We start from the raw sequence: 17,037 nt of genomic DNA on the forward strand, positions 1-17,037 counted from the left end.
TATCTCTATCTTTACTTCATGTTTTATTTATCTTTTAATCATTAATCCTCCATAACTATTTGAATCCGCCTGACTGAGATTTACAAGATGACCATAGCTTGCTTCTTACCAACAATCTTCGTGGGATCGACCTTTACTCGCGTAAGGTTTATTACTTGGACGACCCAGTGCACTTGCTGGTTAGTTGTGTGAAGTTGTGATAAAGAGTTGAGATTGCAATTGAGTGTACCATGTTGATGGCGCCATTGATGATCACAATTTCATGCACCAACCACCCACTCATACGTCCCCAACGCTCCAGGACAACGGAAAGCAGTTTTAGCCACATCATCTTCCGCAATAAAAATTTGGTTATATCCCGAATAACCGTCCATGAAACTAAGGATTTCATTTCCTGCTGCAGAATCGATTAGCATATCCGCAATTGGTATGAAATATTCATCCTTTGGAGTAGCATTATACAAATCTCGAAAATCGTTATATACCCTCAATTTTCCATTTTCCTTCATCACTGGAACAATATTCGACACCCACTCCACATAACGAGCCTTTTGAATAAATTTTGCTTTAGCTAAGCGTTCTATCTCTTCTTTAATTTTTACATTGATTTCAGGAGCAAAACGTCTTGGGGTTTGTTTCACAGGTCGAGCATTAGGTTTCAATGCTAATCAATGTTCTTCTAATGAACGATCAAGACCAGGCATTTCATGATAATCTCATACGAAACAATCTTTAAACTCATATAACAGATCGAAAAGTTCAGTTCGAAAATGATCAACAAGATTATTATAAATATATGTAATTCAAACATCATCATGAGTTCCCATAATTTCTTCTAAAGGATCTTGAGATTCAAACCCTTTATAATGATCATCTTCGATTGAATACTTTTCAAATTCCAAAGGCTCCGAATCATAAATACAATCGAAAGTAAAATTAATGGAATCAGAGATAGAAGAAACTTGATCATTGATTAATTCATTACTATATTTATTTTCTACACAATGAGCCTCTGCTATCAAATCGGCAGTCCGACTCATATCATTAACTTCATTACAAATAATAGCAGAACCATAACTACATTCGACTATAGGTGTCGAAACAGACATACTACAACTAGTAGATTTACTAATCCTATTTGATTCAACTTATCAGAAGAATCATCTTTATTTTCTAAAACGTGGAAATTATTTAAATAATTATGCAAAGTTACCAGGTAATCGGAAACTTTCTCAACCTGGTCCATGAGCTAGCCTTTCGGAGTCTTCAAGAAGAACAATCCCAACCCGTCGGCTCGAAGGGTATATCTGGATTGCGCAACTTCACCGACAGTCCTTCTGAAGTCAAGTAGCACCCTTCACAATTATAAGAAAGTTAGAGATCGATCAACATTTAAAGGCTTCAATTTACGATTATATATCCTAAAATCGACATGCATCTGTTCGGCATAAAGACTCGAATCTGCTTTGACGATTTCAGGCTTGCCTTCTTTAGTCCATAGAAGCACACTCTGATGCACTGTAGATGGTACAGCACCTACTTCATGGATCCAATCTCTCCCACGTAAGGCGTTATAACTAGCCTTTGATGGCACTACCACAAATACAGAATGTCTTTTCGGAGACCCCACTTTCACCGTCAATGTGACCAACCCTTTAGCTGGCGTAGAATTACCACTAAAATCAGTCACAGCAATGTTTGTAGGGACCAACTCTCCAAAATGCTTCCCTAATTTCCCTAGCATCCTCTCAGGCAAGAGACTTATCACTGACCCACCATCAATCAATACTTTGTTTATTTTGAACCCATTCACAACAGCAACAATGTGAAAGGGACGCAAATGAGATATTTGTCTCTCAGTAGGGCGAAGAAAAAACCCTGGTTCATCTTCTATGCGAATAAAAGAGAAAGCCTCTTCATCCTCCTGATCATAATCCTCCTCCGGATTACCTTTGCACTCTCCAAGATACTCAGTAGGAATTATTGAAATCGTCCCTACCATATCATCATCACCTTCGTCGAAATATTCCTCATCAACATCAGCGTCCTTATGTTTATATATCCTAGAGGACTGAGCAATTGCCTTCCCTTTTTCCATCTTTGCTGGTGATGGAATTTTCTTCGGATAAGTTTCCCCATCAGAAGGAAAAACAATTCGGGAATGCACAGAAGGAGTTACCTCCTTGCTTGTTTCTTTTCCTGCATTAATTTGAAGTTTCTTATTCTGATTAAAACTTCTTCTTCCACCTCTTTCTCTTGGGAATCCTCTAGCTCGCCCTTGATAAGCAGCATACTGATTCTGAGACAGTGTTCAGTGTCCCCATTGAGGGTTGCGTCGATACAAATGATCAGGCCTTTAAAACTCTTGACAATTTTTTATCTATTGAACACCAATAGCCTGGGATCGACTTAAAGGTGTAGTCACATCATGTTGAGGATTTTTGGAACTTGAACCCTTGACACGTCGAATTGGCTGTCTTTGACTTGCTTGTTCCTCCCTGTGAGCCAAATCTTTTTTCATTCTCTCCTTTTCGAAGATTCCTGCTGCTTCAGCATTGAAAATAGCATTACACCGTGGACACAAAGATACATCCTGGTCTTTGATCTTTTGCTGAACCAAGAAGTCCAACAAACCATCCCCTGTTCGAGGATACACATATCTCACTTGTGATTCGAAATCATCAAGAGCCACATCAAAGTCATAAGACATCCCCACCATATTCACTCCAAAGCAGGGTTCCACATAACTAGCATCAGTTTCAAAGGGATCTACATCAACCTTCATCTCCTTCTTGCCATCATCGAATTTCAAACGTCCTTCCATGATTGCTTCTTGAATCAAATCCCTGAAATGGACACAACTGTTAGTCGAATGACTTGTTGCTTGATGAAATTTACAGTAAGGCTTCCCTTTCAAATCTTTTACGGAAAGCAAAGTTCTACCCTCAGGTAAAATGAATTGTTTATCTTGAAGCAACACATCAAAAATCTGATTAGATTTCGAGATATCAAAACTATATTTCTTTCCACTTCTAAGTTTTGAATCATTCGACCTTTCACTACCAGGGAGTTTTTCAATAAAGAACAAACATATGGAGGTCCTTTTTTAAGTTCAGCCAAATCGACTTCTGTTTCAAAATTGATTTCCTCTTCCGAGGATTCCATGGTTACATAAGCAACCTTCTCCTTTCGAGTAAACAGTTTACTCTTCGACCTCTATTCAGTTCTATGTTTTTCTTTCTCCTTTTTCATAAGCTCAGTCTGTCGAACTTTCTCAGCTAAGTGAGCCAAGTCAGGAATATGCACATTAAACAATTTCCTGCACATATAAAATTCCAACCACATAGTTGCTATTTTCACTATCTCATTTTCAAGTAATGTCACATAGCACATACTTCTAGTATTTTTGAAACGTATTAAATAGTCATCGATGGTTTCGCCATCTTCATGTTTTAAAGCGACTAAATCGGTAACTGCTACGTTCATTTCTCCTCGATAAAACTGAGCGTAAAAAGTAGTTTCTAACTGATTCCATGTTGTGATCGAATTCGGTCTAAGATTTGAAAACCACATAAATGCATTTTTCGTCAATGACGAAGGAAAAAATTTCATCTTCAAATTTTTATCATTAGCTAGGTTCCCAATCTCGACCAAATAACGAGCAACATGTTCAGTTGTCGATTCTCCAACTTCTCCAGCAAATTTTGTAGTTATTTTCGGATTTTTCACCCCTCTTAGCACTTCGGCCATTTGAACTACTTGGAAAAAAGCAGACACAAATTATGGCTGATTCATAAAACCAATATTTAATCCAACCCGATTTAAAACTTCTTCTACAATTTGGGTGACCTGATAGCGTTCACCACACAATCCATGTAAAACATTATCAGCATTCTCATGTCGATGAACTATGCGAGGATTTTCTCAATTTGGAATATGATTTTTATTTTGAAAAATATTTTCCATCCCCTCATTAGTTCCTCGAGCATTATGCCTCACGCCATCATCATAATCGACAATTTGAGCAATCCTCTCGACTTGTCTAGCAAGACACTCAAATCTCGATTCATGATCGACCATCATAGGGTTCAGGATTGTAGTCATTTGGTGATTCAATAAACTAACCAAATCATGATGACTCTCCTCCACTTGTTGTCGATATACTGACATGGAATTAGTAGCATTCGAAGTGGAGCCCAGATGATAATCATAAGAATATTCAGAGTGTTGTTATGGGTTTTGCATATTATTCACTCCATTGGTATTCCCAAAGCGGGTAGGTGGCATAAATCCACCCACCGGCGGGGTATATCCAGCAGGAAGACCATAAGGGGGCCAACTAGCGGTTAATAGAGGTTGATACGGTGGCGCAGGGCCACGTGGGCCAGTATTACGTCCAACATTTTAAGTCTGAGTAGTCGTGACGACTATGTTTTTCAGTTTCGATTGCACCTTCTGAACGTGAAGACACTTCGGCTTGTTGCGTGGATACTGGTATGCTATCATTAGTGGACGAACCACCATTCACATTTGATAATTCATCAGCCATGTGAATGATCTTTCCACTTCGTAATCGCATACACTAAGAAAGAAAGCAGTTATTTTAACATACTTTGATTTCAAACTATCCCACTAGGCGTGCCAATTTGTTTTTCGATTTTTAGCAAATCGATGGTGGTTCGATTCTAATGGTCTGGGAGCGAAACCAACTCTTCTGTGCGAGTACCAGTTTTCTAGAAGTGCATCAAAGCACCTTCGATTAGACAAGTTTTGACAATAAGAAAAAGAATAAATTTGATTAATAAATGCAGTTTAGAAATTGAAATTCTTGAAAAAACTAACTAAATTATGGAAAAGAAAAGTTTCTTGAAAATTAAAAGAAAGCAATAACAATGACTAAAATTAAATTGAAAAGGCTAATTAAACAGAATGAAGTGCATAAAGATTAAATAAACCAAGGAAGTACCATACATTGGAAGAATAAACTTAATTGAAATGTTAAATTTTACAGAAAAGAAAATGAATTGAAAAAGAAGGTGGAAGGATCCCTACAGAAAGTATAACTCGATTGCGAACTCAGGGAATCGCTGAGATGTGAGAATGCTTAGAGTGTTTTTCTGAGTGAAAGTTCCAACCACTATCCCCTAATGCTTCACAGTATTTATAGACTATCTTACATAACGGTTAACTTAATTACAATTAAACGAAAAATCATAAATTTAAACTGCAATCACTCTTGGTAACCGCTCCTATTGTGTGATTGTAGATATTTCCAATATTTTCCTCGTGTGATAAAAGCCACGAACTTTCCCGCTTCCATCAACATTTGAACGGCTCTTTCAAAAACTCTTCAAGATTCTTCGAATCGAGACTCCTACTCAATTTGGCTTTGTCCGATTAGCACCTCAATCGAAGCCTAAAAATAGAATCGATTACTTTCAAGCTTCATCTTGAACCTAGACCTTCTCGAAAAGGTCACACAACTTGTTTCAATTTAATTTATTTGTATCGAAAATATTTTCGATCAACACTCCATGATAGATGAGTTATATCCTAAATTAACTATCTTTCATTCATAAGAATCAAACTAAAGTGATTCACTTTTATCTTTTGACTACCAACTATACAAAAAATGAAGTATATTCAATTGTCCTTGTCCCTCTTTCTACTCATGTTTGCTACCTTCTATCTTGCACCAATTCAGCAACAGCACCATCTCCAAAAGCTTCATCCACAACATTATCAAAACCATCAGCAACAATCAGACCACAAAATTCCATAAATCAACAGAACAAGAATAATCTTCATCAGCAACAAAAGATGTTATAAATATTATCATAGTAAATGCATAAAATCATTATTGTGATTACATATCCTCAAAATCATTCTTAACTTTCAGCTTTAAAACCTTGAGATCATAAGAAAACATAGGATGTTACAAGTATTATCACAGTAAATGCAGAAAATCACTAAATTAACAAAACAAGAATAATCTTCATTAGTAACAAAAGAACAAAAACCCCTAAAATCAACAAACACTGCAAATTCCACAAAGACCCACAATTTGTATATTAATGTAAACATTAATATACAAAGTCACAGTTCATAATCTCAAATAAATTAATATATATGTGCTATAGCAAAACAAGTAAATGCATCACAGATACAAAATTTGGATAGTACATACCTGACTAATATTTTTCCCAAATTTTCTGTAAATTATCTCTCAATATATTTTTCAGTGTTAACAAGCTACAAAAAGATCCATCCACATAAAAAATAATGTTAGTAGCTAAGAACTAAGAATCCTAACATAAGTAAACTATACAATAGCAAACAAATAGAGAATGATTTAGAACATGTACCTACAAATTCGTATAGAAATCAATTGAGACAAGATAACCTGGAGAAAAAAAATGCTATAAACAATATATGATTAAAATCATGCTTTAACAATAAACCAACACTTTCTTCTTGTTTCGTTTGAGGGGAGGAAAAGGTGGGCTGCAATAGTGGGTGGGGAGAAGGGTTGTAGCGGTAATCTACAAACCACGAAGGGAGGATGGCTGTGGCGCTGCGAATCCCAACAAGCATGGTGATGATGTGCTGGCGGGGTTGGGAATTGCAACGAGGATGATGTCGTGGTGGTCGGCAGTGCTTCGAATCCCGATGAGAAGGGCTCTGTGATGGTGGACGACACTACGAATCGCTAGGGAGGCACCAGTGGTTGGAGACAGTGCAAAACGTTAGGGAAGAAGGCACTCTGAAGGGACGACGGCGGCGAGAGTAGTTTGAGTGGGGGTGGGGTGCGGCTCGATGAATAAATCTGAAGAACGGCGAGTAAGGTGGCATTCTCAAAGATGCAACATCGGCGCCAAGGAGAGAAGGAGAAGAAAGAGGCACAATGTAGAGAGAGTAACGGGTGGGTGGAAGCAAAATAGAATTAGGATAAATTTTGAATGGGATTATTCAAATTCTGATTTTTTACTAAATTCCTAATTGATATAAAAAAAATATTTTTAATTATTGTTGGTAACAGTTGGCAGATTTATATCTTGTATACTTTTCCTTCAACAATTCATCAATTCATAATTTCAATCATTAATTCATACCACATTCTTATACAAGTAGTCATATATCAATTCATCAATTACCATATTTAATTCTCATCCAACCACACAATTCAATCTTATTCTTAAGGGTACCTAGCCTAGGACTTCATGTCACATTACATGATATTTAAATGAAACTCAAATCGTACCTCAATGATGGCAGTTCACATCCAATACTTAAATTTTCTTTCCAACGACACCTAAGCTCCAAACAAGCCACCAAGGTTCACCCAAAAGCTTTGCAAGCCAAAATCAAGCTCCCAATGTGTACCAAAATCACCTAATAACTCTAATGTAACCAATTTCACACATATATCAACCTAGGGTTCATAAAATTTTGATAAATCATAAAGGTTTAGTGATTTCTTACCTTATCCAGTGGAAAGTTGGGATAGAACACACCAATAGCTCATACTAGAATACCTCTAAACTATCAAAATTACAAAATTTTCTCAAAACCCAAACTAAAACACAAATTGAAAAGAAAAAATAAAATTGGACAGAGAATTTTGAGGTACTCCCCACAATACCTAGATAGAATCAAAGAGGATGAGGAGAGCAATGTGTGGCCGCAAACGACTCGTCAATTGGAGCTTTGGAGATGAAGTTAAAGAGTATTGAAGATCAAAGACTTAGGATTTGCTCTCTTTTTTCCTCTCTTCTCTATTTTCAGCGTGAAACACAAATGAAGGGGAATTTGGTTGCTGAATACACAAGTGTAGACTTATATAGTGTGGGTTTGGGCCCAACTTGGATCTGATTCACTCGATTTAGTCTGTTAGTCTAATTTTTTGCCAAAATCTTTAAGATTAGTGTTTTAATTCGTATTCTAATTATTTTTACTTTTTCCAAATTATAATTTTTAATTTCTTAACCTTCTTCACCCATAATTAATTGTCTCACTCGAAGTGCTGGACAGACTTAAATTGGTACTGCCAGTTAATTTACTAACATGCGTTTTTATACATTTTTCTGTGTAAAATTACAATATCTCACTCGAAAAAATCTATTAAATTCAATTATCATAGTTAAATTTTTAAATTCATAAGTCTTAATTTCGATCCGTTAGAATGTGTTTTAACTATCTCAATTTAATAATTAATTATTCAATTAATTTTTTTATTTTTTTTTTTGATCTTACACTTAATATTTAAAATATTTTACTTTTATTTTAAATATCTTATTTCGTCTTAATCTTTGACTAAAATATTTATTTTTTCGAAAAAAATTTTTTGTTATGATTTTATTTTAAGTAATGACAAAAATCATAATTACTATAGTCACAGCAATGATTATAGTAATTTAAGAGTAAACATAATAGAATAATAAAAAAGAATAAGAAAATAATAATAAAGAGAAAAAAGTATTTTTGATAAAAAAATTTAATTTTTATTAAAAATTAAAATAAAATAAAATAAAACGTTTGAAATAAAAATAAAATATTTTAATATTAAAGGCAAAATTAAAATTTAACTCAAACTTTAAAAAATTAACAAATTAATTTACCCAACATTATAACATTATGAAGGTATTGAAAATTATAACTCTTTCATATTCAAGTGTGTCCACTTGTGTGTATTATTGGAAATAATAAAACCAAGATTTTGCCTTTTTAACAGTCTTATCTTATTTAGTAAATTAAAATAAAAATAATAGATATAATATAATAAAAATAAAAATAAAAATAATATAGATATTAATTAATATATAAAATTATAAAATTTTAATTTGAAAAAACCTAAATTAGTTTCAAAAATATTTTTATAATAAAATTACTTTAACTTTTTAAAATTAAAAATATAAGGTGAATTTTATCCGATCCTCTCTAAAATAACATGTAATTTATCCTTTCTGATATGCTAATTTTTTATTGGTTGATATTTTAATTTATTATACTAATAACTAAAAATTTATCTCTCTCTCATGAGTTTCACTCCATTTTAACATCATTTGCAGTAATAAATTTTTATTGTTGCAAAAATATTAGAGCTTACACTTACTGTTATAAGATTATCAAATTAAAAGGAGATGTACTTTTAAATATGATATTGTACCAAATGTTATTATAATAATAATTTTTATACATATGAAGGATGAATGATTTCTTTTCTTAAGAATGATCTTTCTTTTTTTATTTGGCCACTGTTTTTTTTTTTATCAAATTGAAACCTTGAAAAGTCTCTGAAACTGTACCTAAATACCTTCATGCTGAGATGGGTTTCCTATGCTTTAATTTGTTCTAGCTATAAAGCATAATTAATTGTTAATTAGAAAAATGTTTAAGTTAATAAATTTGTAATAGTTCTTCAATAATTTCTTTTATCAATATTATTCCAACAGTTTTTTTCTTCGGCGAAAAAAATTTATGGAAGAGTTTCTTTATTAATATTTTAAAAATTATATCATGATCTATTTTAAATAATAATTTAATCATAAATAGTCTTTATTATAGTTAAAATATTAATTTTAGTTAAATTTAAGTAATTTAAATTACTAATATAATTAGTAATTAAATTAAAATATCAACTAATAAAAAATTAACACATCATAAAGGGTAAATTACATGAGAGAGTTGGGTAGTATTCACCAAAATATAAATACATAATATTTTTTAATTTAATCAACACAAAATAAAATATTTTGCTAGGATCGAGATTAAGAATAACAAAAAAAACTCACACCCACGGGATTATCTATGACGGAAGGCTAATGGAGATCTGTAAAATTTTTACGGAGAGAAATTCGTCCCCACAAATAAATGAAGATGGGGGCAGGAATTGAGGTACCTTGACAATGAGAATTTATCGCCGATCTAGAATTTTTCCCAAAATAGAAATCATTTGTTGCAAGTATAGTCTAGATCAACAACTAATTCTCATAATCAAATGTTAAATCCAAAAGATAGTCACAATTCAAACCAATTATAACCGAGAGTATTTAGACTCTCAAGTCGTTCTCTTTAGGAGTTGCAATAAAAATGCTCATTTATCGGCTATTAGGGAAAATGAGGGTTGGATGATGGCAAAAAAATGTAAATGACAATAAAATAAAAATGCATGCAATGAATTAAATGCAAAGCAAGTAAAAGCAATAAAAATAGAAATTAAATACTAAAAAGAGCTCTTGGTGAGAATTGGGTGAATTAGGGCTTGCTATCCTAGTTGTGGACCACAAGCATGGTAATTGTGTGTGAATTAATCCCAATTAGTCAACCCTACATCGAGGATAAGTCAACTAGGCATAATTAATCTCAATCCTTAAGTCCTAAGTCAACACTATTTATGGGTCACTTAGAGTCAAGAAAAACCAAATTAATTAACAATCGTCACACAATATGGAATGGACATCCACCACTCAAGTTCACCCAAACACCCAATTTTCCAACCAAGAGTGGGATAAACTAGGCTAAAACTAACCCAAGTATTTTATCAAACACTTGGGAGGCATGAAAATAAAGCATGATAAAATAACAAGGAATATAAATTCTACAACTACCAAAAGTAAAAAAAGTAAGATAACAAATCAATTAAACAATAAAGAGGCATGAAAAATAAAATTGCATTAAATGTAAATTAAAGTAACAAAAGTGCAAATACATAAAAGTGGCAAAAATAGAGAAAATGACAAGATAAGCTAAGGAAATTAAGAAAAGAAAATAAGAAAAGGTAGAAGAAACTAGATTAAAATAAGAATTAAAAAGGAAAATTACAAGGAAAGTAAACTAAGAATCCTAATTTCTAGAGAGAAGGAGGAGCTTCTCTCTCTAGGAAATGACCTACATGATGCTAAATTAATCCTAATTTGCTCCCCCTTCTCCAAGCCTCAATTCAGCATGAAATAGCCTCAGAAACAAGCTGGATTTGGGTCTTGGAGGCTCAGAAATCGCCCCTAGCGATTTGCATTAATGAGGTCACGTGACGCTCATTACGTGTGCGCGTGGGCAACGCATGCACGTGGGCGACACGTGCGCGTCGCTGGCAAAATTCACTCCCACGCGTATGCGTCGCTTGCAAATCTTCTTTGTGCGTACACACGCATACTTATGCGTGTGCACATTACAAAAAAGCTCCAAATGCTCATTTTTTCATGAATTTTCTCTTTGCATGCTCTTCTTCTATTTTCACCAAGCCATCCCTACCTTATACATCTGAAATTACTCACAAATAATATCAAGGTATCGAATGGAAGGTAAATGGAATAAAATAGGGTAATTTAGGTACAAAAGAGCATGTTTTCATAATTAAGCACAATTCCAAAAGAAAACTCAAAAGCATGCTATTTAAGGGAATAAATACAAGTTTATGTAACGAAATCCACTCAAATCAAACCAAAAATTATCGTAAAATATGGATTCATCAATTTTTTCACACTTAAACACTAGCATGTCCTCATGCTAATCACAATCAAAGGAGGAGGGTAAAGGGTAAGCAACTTATTTAATGTCCTAACTATATGCATGCAACTATGCAAAATGCTATCTATCTCTATGTACAATATGATTTCCTATGGAGTTTGGCAAAAACAAACAAGAGATTCCAATCAATCCAAAACAAGCCTTAGGGCCAAGGCAAAGAGTCAATGCACTATGATCAAAGTCCGAAGAATTGAATTGAGATTTTCACAACTAACCAATAAACAACTTGCAAGAAGATATAATATAAGGCACAAGAACATAGAATTGAGCGATCGAACCCCTCACCGAATGTGTATTCACTCAATTCGCTCAGTGTTTAGGGCTTAATCACTCAATTCTCCTTTAATCATGTTTCTCAAAGATTTTCAAGTCATCTAACAATCAACAATTATTTAGTGCATGCATATAAATATCAAGAGGACTTAACCATGGGTTGTAATGGGGCTAGAGTCAAGGTAGGATGCATATGATTAAGTGGACTAAAATTTGAATCTTTGATTAACCTAAGCTTCCTACCTAACCTATGACAACCTATACAATTCAAAACTAACCTAACTACATATTCTTCACTTTTTCACACACTCATGTATTCTCTTTTTGACCACCATACATATGCATTGATTCTTATTGAACTTCACTTTGGGGGCATTTTGTCCCTTTTTATTGGTTCTCTTTTTTTTTTAAACTAAAATATATACACAAGATTGTCAATGCATATGGTCTAAGTGTTTGATGCATGAGTATGTAGCCAATTACCAAAATTTTCAACAAAAATACTCAAATACACTTTTATCTCACCCAATATTCCCAAACTTCCCAAACTTGAATGATAAACATACTCACTAGTCTAAGCTAATCAAAGATCCAAACAAGGGACATTTATTGTTTTTCACTTTAAGCCTTGTAATGTGCTAAAAGTTGGTTAACAATGGAAGACAAAAAGTAAGCTATTTGGGTAAGTGAATTTTTTGAAACAATGGCCTCAATCATTACATGCATTCATACACAAAATAATAGACATATAAAATCAAGAAAATCAAAGATTATAATCATAAAAGGAGCTTAACCACACCAGAACTAACTTTATGGTTGAGAATATGCAACCATACAATTAAAACTCAAATCTCACAAGGTATGTTGTTCTAGCTCTTTTTTCTATGTTCTACAAAAAAAAAGTACTCCAAGCAAGTTGAAAAGAAAACTTTCAATTCAATTCAATGGCATGCCCTAGGAATGATTTCATGAAAATTTCTTATTATTTTACCAAACTTATTCAATCTAACATGCACATGCAAGTATTTACTACCATATACTATAAGCATTAAAGAAATATATACAAACAAACCAAACCAAACAAAGTGCAAATAAGAATAAAATTACAAAAATTGAAGAAAATGAACTAAAAGAATATTGCAAATTGTCTAAGAAAAGAATTTTATCCCCCTCGAAGTTGGCGATCCTTTCCCACACTTAATTAATGCACGGTCCTCCGTGCATACACATGATCCGGGGTATGAAGAGATGTAAGGCTCCACCTTCAGCTGGCGGGCTCTGGGGGCTCCAGTTGCTTTGTAAACAAATAAACAACAATTGAGGAAAAGTTAGATGTGAGTGTGGTATGATAGAAAACCATGTGTGTATTCTAAGTGCGCGTGGTTTAGAACACACACATTGGCCCGGTAAAAATATAAACTGCATAATCAAAAGAAATAGGACGGTCCTCAATTAAGTAGCCTAGGTTTTAAGTGAAGAATAAGTAAACTTAAGGCACAAGCAACCCTAGGTAACCACAAAAGTGAATTGAGTATTTGATATTGGATATTAAAATTGTGCAAGTAAAAGCGCAAAATTAATAGAAAATGGCACAATTAACAATAACCAATTCAATAATGAACGGACACTCCTTATTCATCATGAAACATAATGAAAAAATCACATGGAAAGGTACTTGTTACAAAAAGTGATAAGTTTGATAAAAATCAAGTTAAGTCACTCAAACAAATGTAAAGCATTAACAAGGAACAAGTACTAGACATGTGATGAGTTTGATATGAAAATCATGATGAACAAGTAATTTCAACTCAAATCCCTTAATTCAATGCACTTATATAATTTATTCTAGTGGTACAATCAAAACATGAGTATTCAAACCTACTAGGTACTAGTAAATAAAGGCCAAGTATAAGTACATTGGTATAAAATTTCAAGCAACAAGCAACCCAATCGACATCGACCAAACACTTGCAACTTATTTAATTAACAATCAACTAAACTAAAATTAATATAATTATCACAATAAAAATGAAATGAAAACAAAATGAGCAAGAACAAGTAGAAAATAGGGTGAAAGAGGGAGAAGAGAGACGAAGAGAAAAGAGGAGAAGAAGAGAAGTATAGTGGTGAGAAAACAAGGGCGTGCGTATGCACAAGGAGCTGTGCGCATGCACAAGGGGTCACGCCTACGCGTGAGGGACGCGTGCGCGTGGTGCGGCGAAAATGCAAGGTGACGCGTACGCGTCGATGGAAAAAACTGAAAAGGGTTGTGCGTTCGCACTATGCGTGCAAATGCCACAAACAGAGGCCTTGTTTTGCTCTGTGCCCATGCACAAAAAGGCCAAAAAAAATTTTAAGGGTAGGGTCATGTGTGCGTGCGCACACAGGTCCGTGCGCACACACAAAAGTGAAAAGAGAAGGGGTTCACGCGCACAGGCGGTGCCAACGTTCCCACCAGAGGGGATGCAAGTTGGCGCGATGACGCACAGAAAGCGCGAGAAAAGTGGTGTGTGCGTACGCACAAGTTGGTGTGCACGCACAGGTCAAGGAATAATACGGGAGCACCCACGCACAAGCTGTGCTGGCGCTGCGAGCAGAGGGCATAACCCTTAGTGTGCGTGAGTACAGGTCGGTGCGCACGCACAGGACGCAGAAAATACAAGTTGTGTGCGCACGCACAGATACCCTGTTTCCCAAAAAATTTTCTCAAAATTCTAAGGTACCAAGCCTTAGTTCAATGAAAGCTCAACCCCCAAAACATTCAAACATTTAAAATTTCATGACCTTCATGCAAATTAACCTACTAAACTCAAAATTAAACTAATTCTAAGCAAACCAAAATAAGAAAAAAATGCAATAAACCAAAATTATATACAAGAAAAAGGGTAAGAACAATGTTACCATGGTGGGGTGTCTCCCACCTAGCACCTTGGTTTATTGTCCTTAAGTTGGACTTATGGAGAGCTCTCATCAAACCTCTTTGAAATCCCACCCAAGCTTGTATTCTCCAAAGCTTTTGAGACTCCAAAGCTTGTGCACCCAAATCTTGTTGTGAGTTCCTTTCATTCTATGTAGGTAACAAGCAATTGAAATTCTCAATTCCTATAGTACAATAGCAAAAAACTCACAATGCAATGGGTGAGAATTCATAGGATAAAAAGAAAATAAAAACTAAAGGTAATAAGAACAAATAAAATGAACTCCTAAAACTAGCAAAAACAGGCAATCAATCAAAACAAGCTATTTACATATTCACATATTTACAATAGCAAAAACAAGTAAACAACATACGTACATCAACCAAAAATAAGCTATTCACAATATTTACATATGCACAATAGCCAACAACATAAACCATTGCAACTCTCCGACAATGGCACCAAATTTGACAATGAGAATTTATCGTCGATCTAGAATTTTTTTCAAAATAGAAATCATTCGTTAAAAGTATAGTATAGATCAACAACTAATTCTCATAATCAAATGTTAAATCCAAAAGATAGTCACAATTCAAACCAATTATAACCGAGAGTATTTAGACTCTCGGGTTGTTCTCCCTAGGAGTTGTAATAAAAATGCTCATTTATCGGCTATTAGGAAAAATGGGGGTTGGATGATGGCAAGAAAATGTAAATAACAATAAAATAAAAATGCATGCAATGAATTAAATGCAAAGCAAGTAAAAGTAATAAAAATGGAAATTAAATACTAAAAAGAGCTCTTGGTGAGAATTGGGTGAATTAGGGCTTGCTATCCTAATTGTGGACCACAAACATGGTAATTGTGTGTGAATTAATCCCAATTAGTCAACTCTACAGCGAGGATAAGTCAACTAGGCATAATTAATCTCAATCCCTAAGTCCTAAGTCAACACTATTTATGGGTCACTTAGAGTCAAGGGAAACCAAATTAATTAACCATCCTCACACAATGTGGAATGGACATCCACCACTCAAGTTCACCCAAACACCCAATATCCCAACCAATAGTGAGATAAACTAGGCTGAAACCAATCCAAGCATTTTATCAAACATTTGGGAGGCAAGAAAATAAAGCATGGTAAAATAACAAAGAATATAAATTCTGTAACTACCAAAAGCAAAGAAAGTAAGATAACAACTCAATTAAACAATAAAAAGGCATGATACATAAAATTGCATTAAATGTAAATTAAAGTAACAAGAGTGCAAATACATAAAAGTGACAAAAATGGAGAAAATGACAAGATAAGCTAAGGAAATTAAGACAAGAAAACAAGGACAGGTAGAAGAAACTAGATTAAAACAAAAATTAAAAAGGAAAATTACAAGAAAAGTAAACTAAGAACCCTAATTTCTAGAGAGAAGGGGGAGCTTCTCTCTCTAGAAAATGACCTACATGATGCTAAATTAACCCTAATTTGCTCCCCCCCTTCTCCAAGCTTCAATTCAACATGAAATAGACTCAGAAACAAGCAGGATTTAGGTCCTAGAGGACCAAAAATCGCCCCCAGCAATTTGCATTAATGAGGTCACGTGACGCTCGTCACGCATACGCGTGGGCGACGCGTGTGCGTCGCTGACAAAATTCACTCCCACGCGTACGCGTCACTTGCAAATCTTCCTTGTGCGTGCGCACACTTGCAGAAAAACTCCAAATGCTCATTTCTTCATGAATTTTCCTCTTTGCATGCTCCTCTTCCATTTTCACCAAGCCATCCCTACCTTATACATCTGAAATCAGTCACAAACAACATCAAGGTATCGAATGGAAGGAAAATAGAATAAAATAGGCTAATTTAGGCACAAAAGAGCATGTTTTCATAATTCAGCACAATTCCAGAGGAAAACTCAAAAGCATGCTATTTAAGGAAATAAGTGCAAGTTTATGTGATAAAATCCACTCAAATCAAACAAAAAATTATCGTAAAGTATGGATTCATCATACCTGCTATACGGAGACTTGTGAAATCTTTGCAAAAGAAAATTTAGGTAAATGTCCTTATATATGTAAGTTATATAAATAATTCTAATTCATTTTATTTTAAATGTTACTTGTCCTTTAAAATTCCGTCTTTATTCAGTCTTTAAATTTAATAATATATTATTTTAATTCTTTTAATTAATTAGATTTCCTATTTTTAAAAATTTATTATTATTTAAGTCATTTAAATACTCACTTTTATGATATTAATTATTTAAAAAATAAAAAAAAATATTTTTTTATTTTTTCTCTTTTCTAATGCACCACCATCACACC

The 17,037-nt window shown here is 34.0% G+C and overlaps 1 protein-coding gene across 1 annotated transcript; it reads right to left on the reverse strand.

Annotated features, from left to right (window-relative positions):
• Window positions 1-260: 260 nt before the first annotated feature.
• On the reverse strand, window positions 261-2,098 carry LOC112727408 (uncharacterized). The gene is made up of 3 exons (XM_025777170.1): window positions 1,411-2,098; window positions 1,287-1,355; window positions 261-664 (listed from the first exon to the last, which is right to left on the reverse strand). Exons 1-3 carry the CDS (start codon window positions 2,096-2,098, stop codon window positions 261-263), a joined length of 1,161 nt encoding a protein of 386 aa, XP_025632955.1.
• Between the last annotated feature and the right edge of the window lie 14,939 nt (window positions 2,099-17,037).

The sequence above is a fragment of the Arachis hypogaea genome, chromosome 1 (genome assembly GCF_003086295.3).
Source record: "Arachis hypogaea cultivar Tifrunner chromosome 1, arahy.Tifrunner.gnm2.J5K5, whole genome shotgun sequence".
NCBI lineage: Eukaryota > Viridiplantae > Streptophyta > Magnoliopsida > Fabales > Fabaceae > Arachis > Arachis hypogaea.

What these genes read in the sequence shown, in the direction of transcription:
- LOC112727408 (XM_025777170.1), bottom strand. Translation starts at nt 2,098, where the DNA reads ATGGAAAAAGGGAAGGCAATTGCTCAGTCCTCTAGGATATATAAACAT. An exon ending in CGATTTTAGGATATATAATC is followed by an intron (nt 1,356 to 1,410) that starts GTAAATTGAAGC and finishes ATAATTGTGAAG; the next exon opens with GGTGCTACTTGACTTCAGAA. An exon ending in TATACCCTTCGAGCCGACGG is followed by an intron (nt 665 to 1,286) that starts GTTGGGATTGTT and finishes AACATTGATTAG; the next exon opens with CATTGAAACCTAATGCTCGA.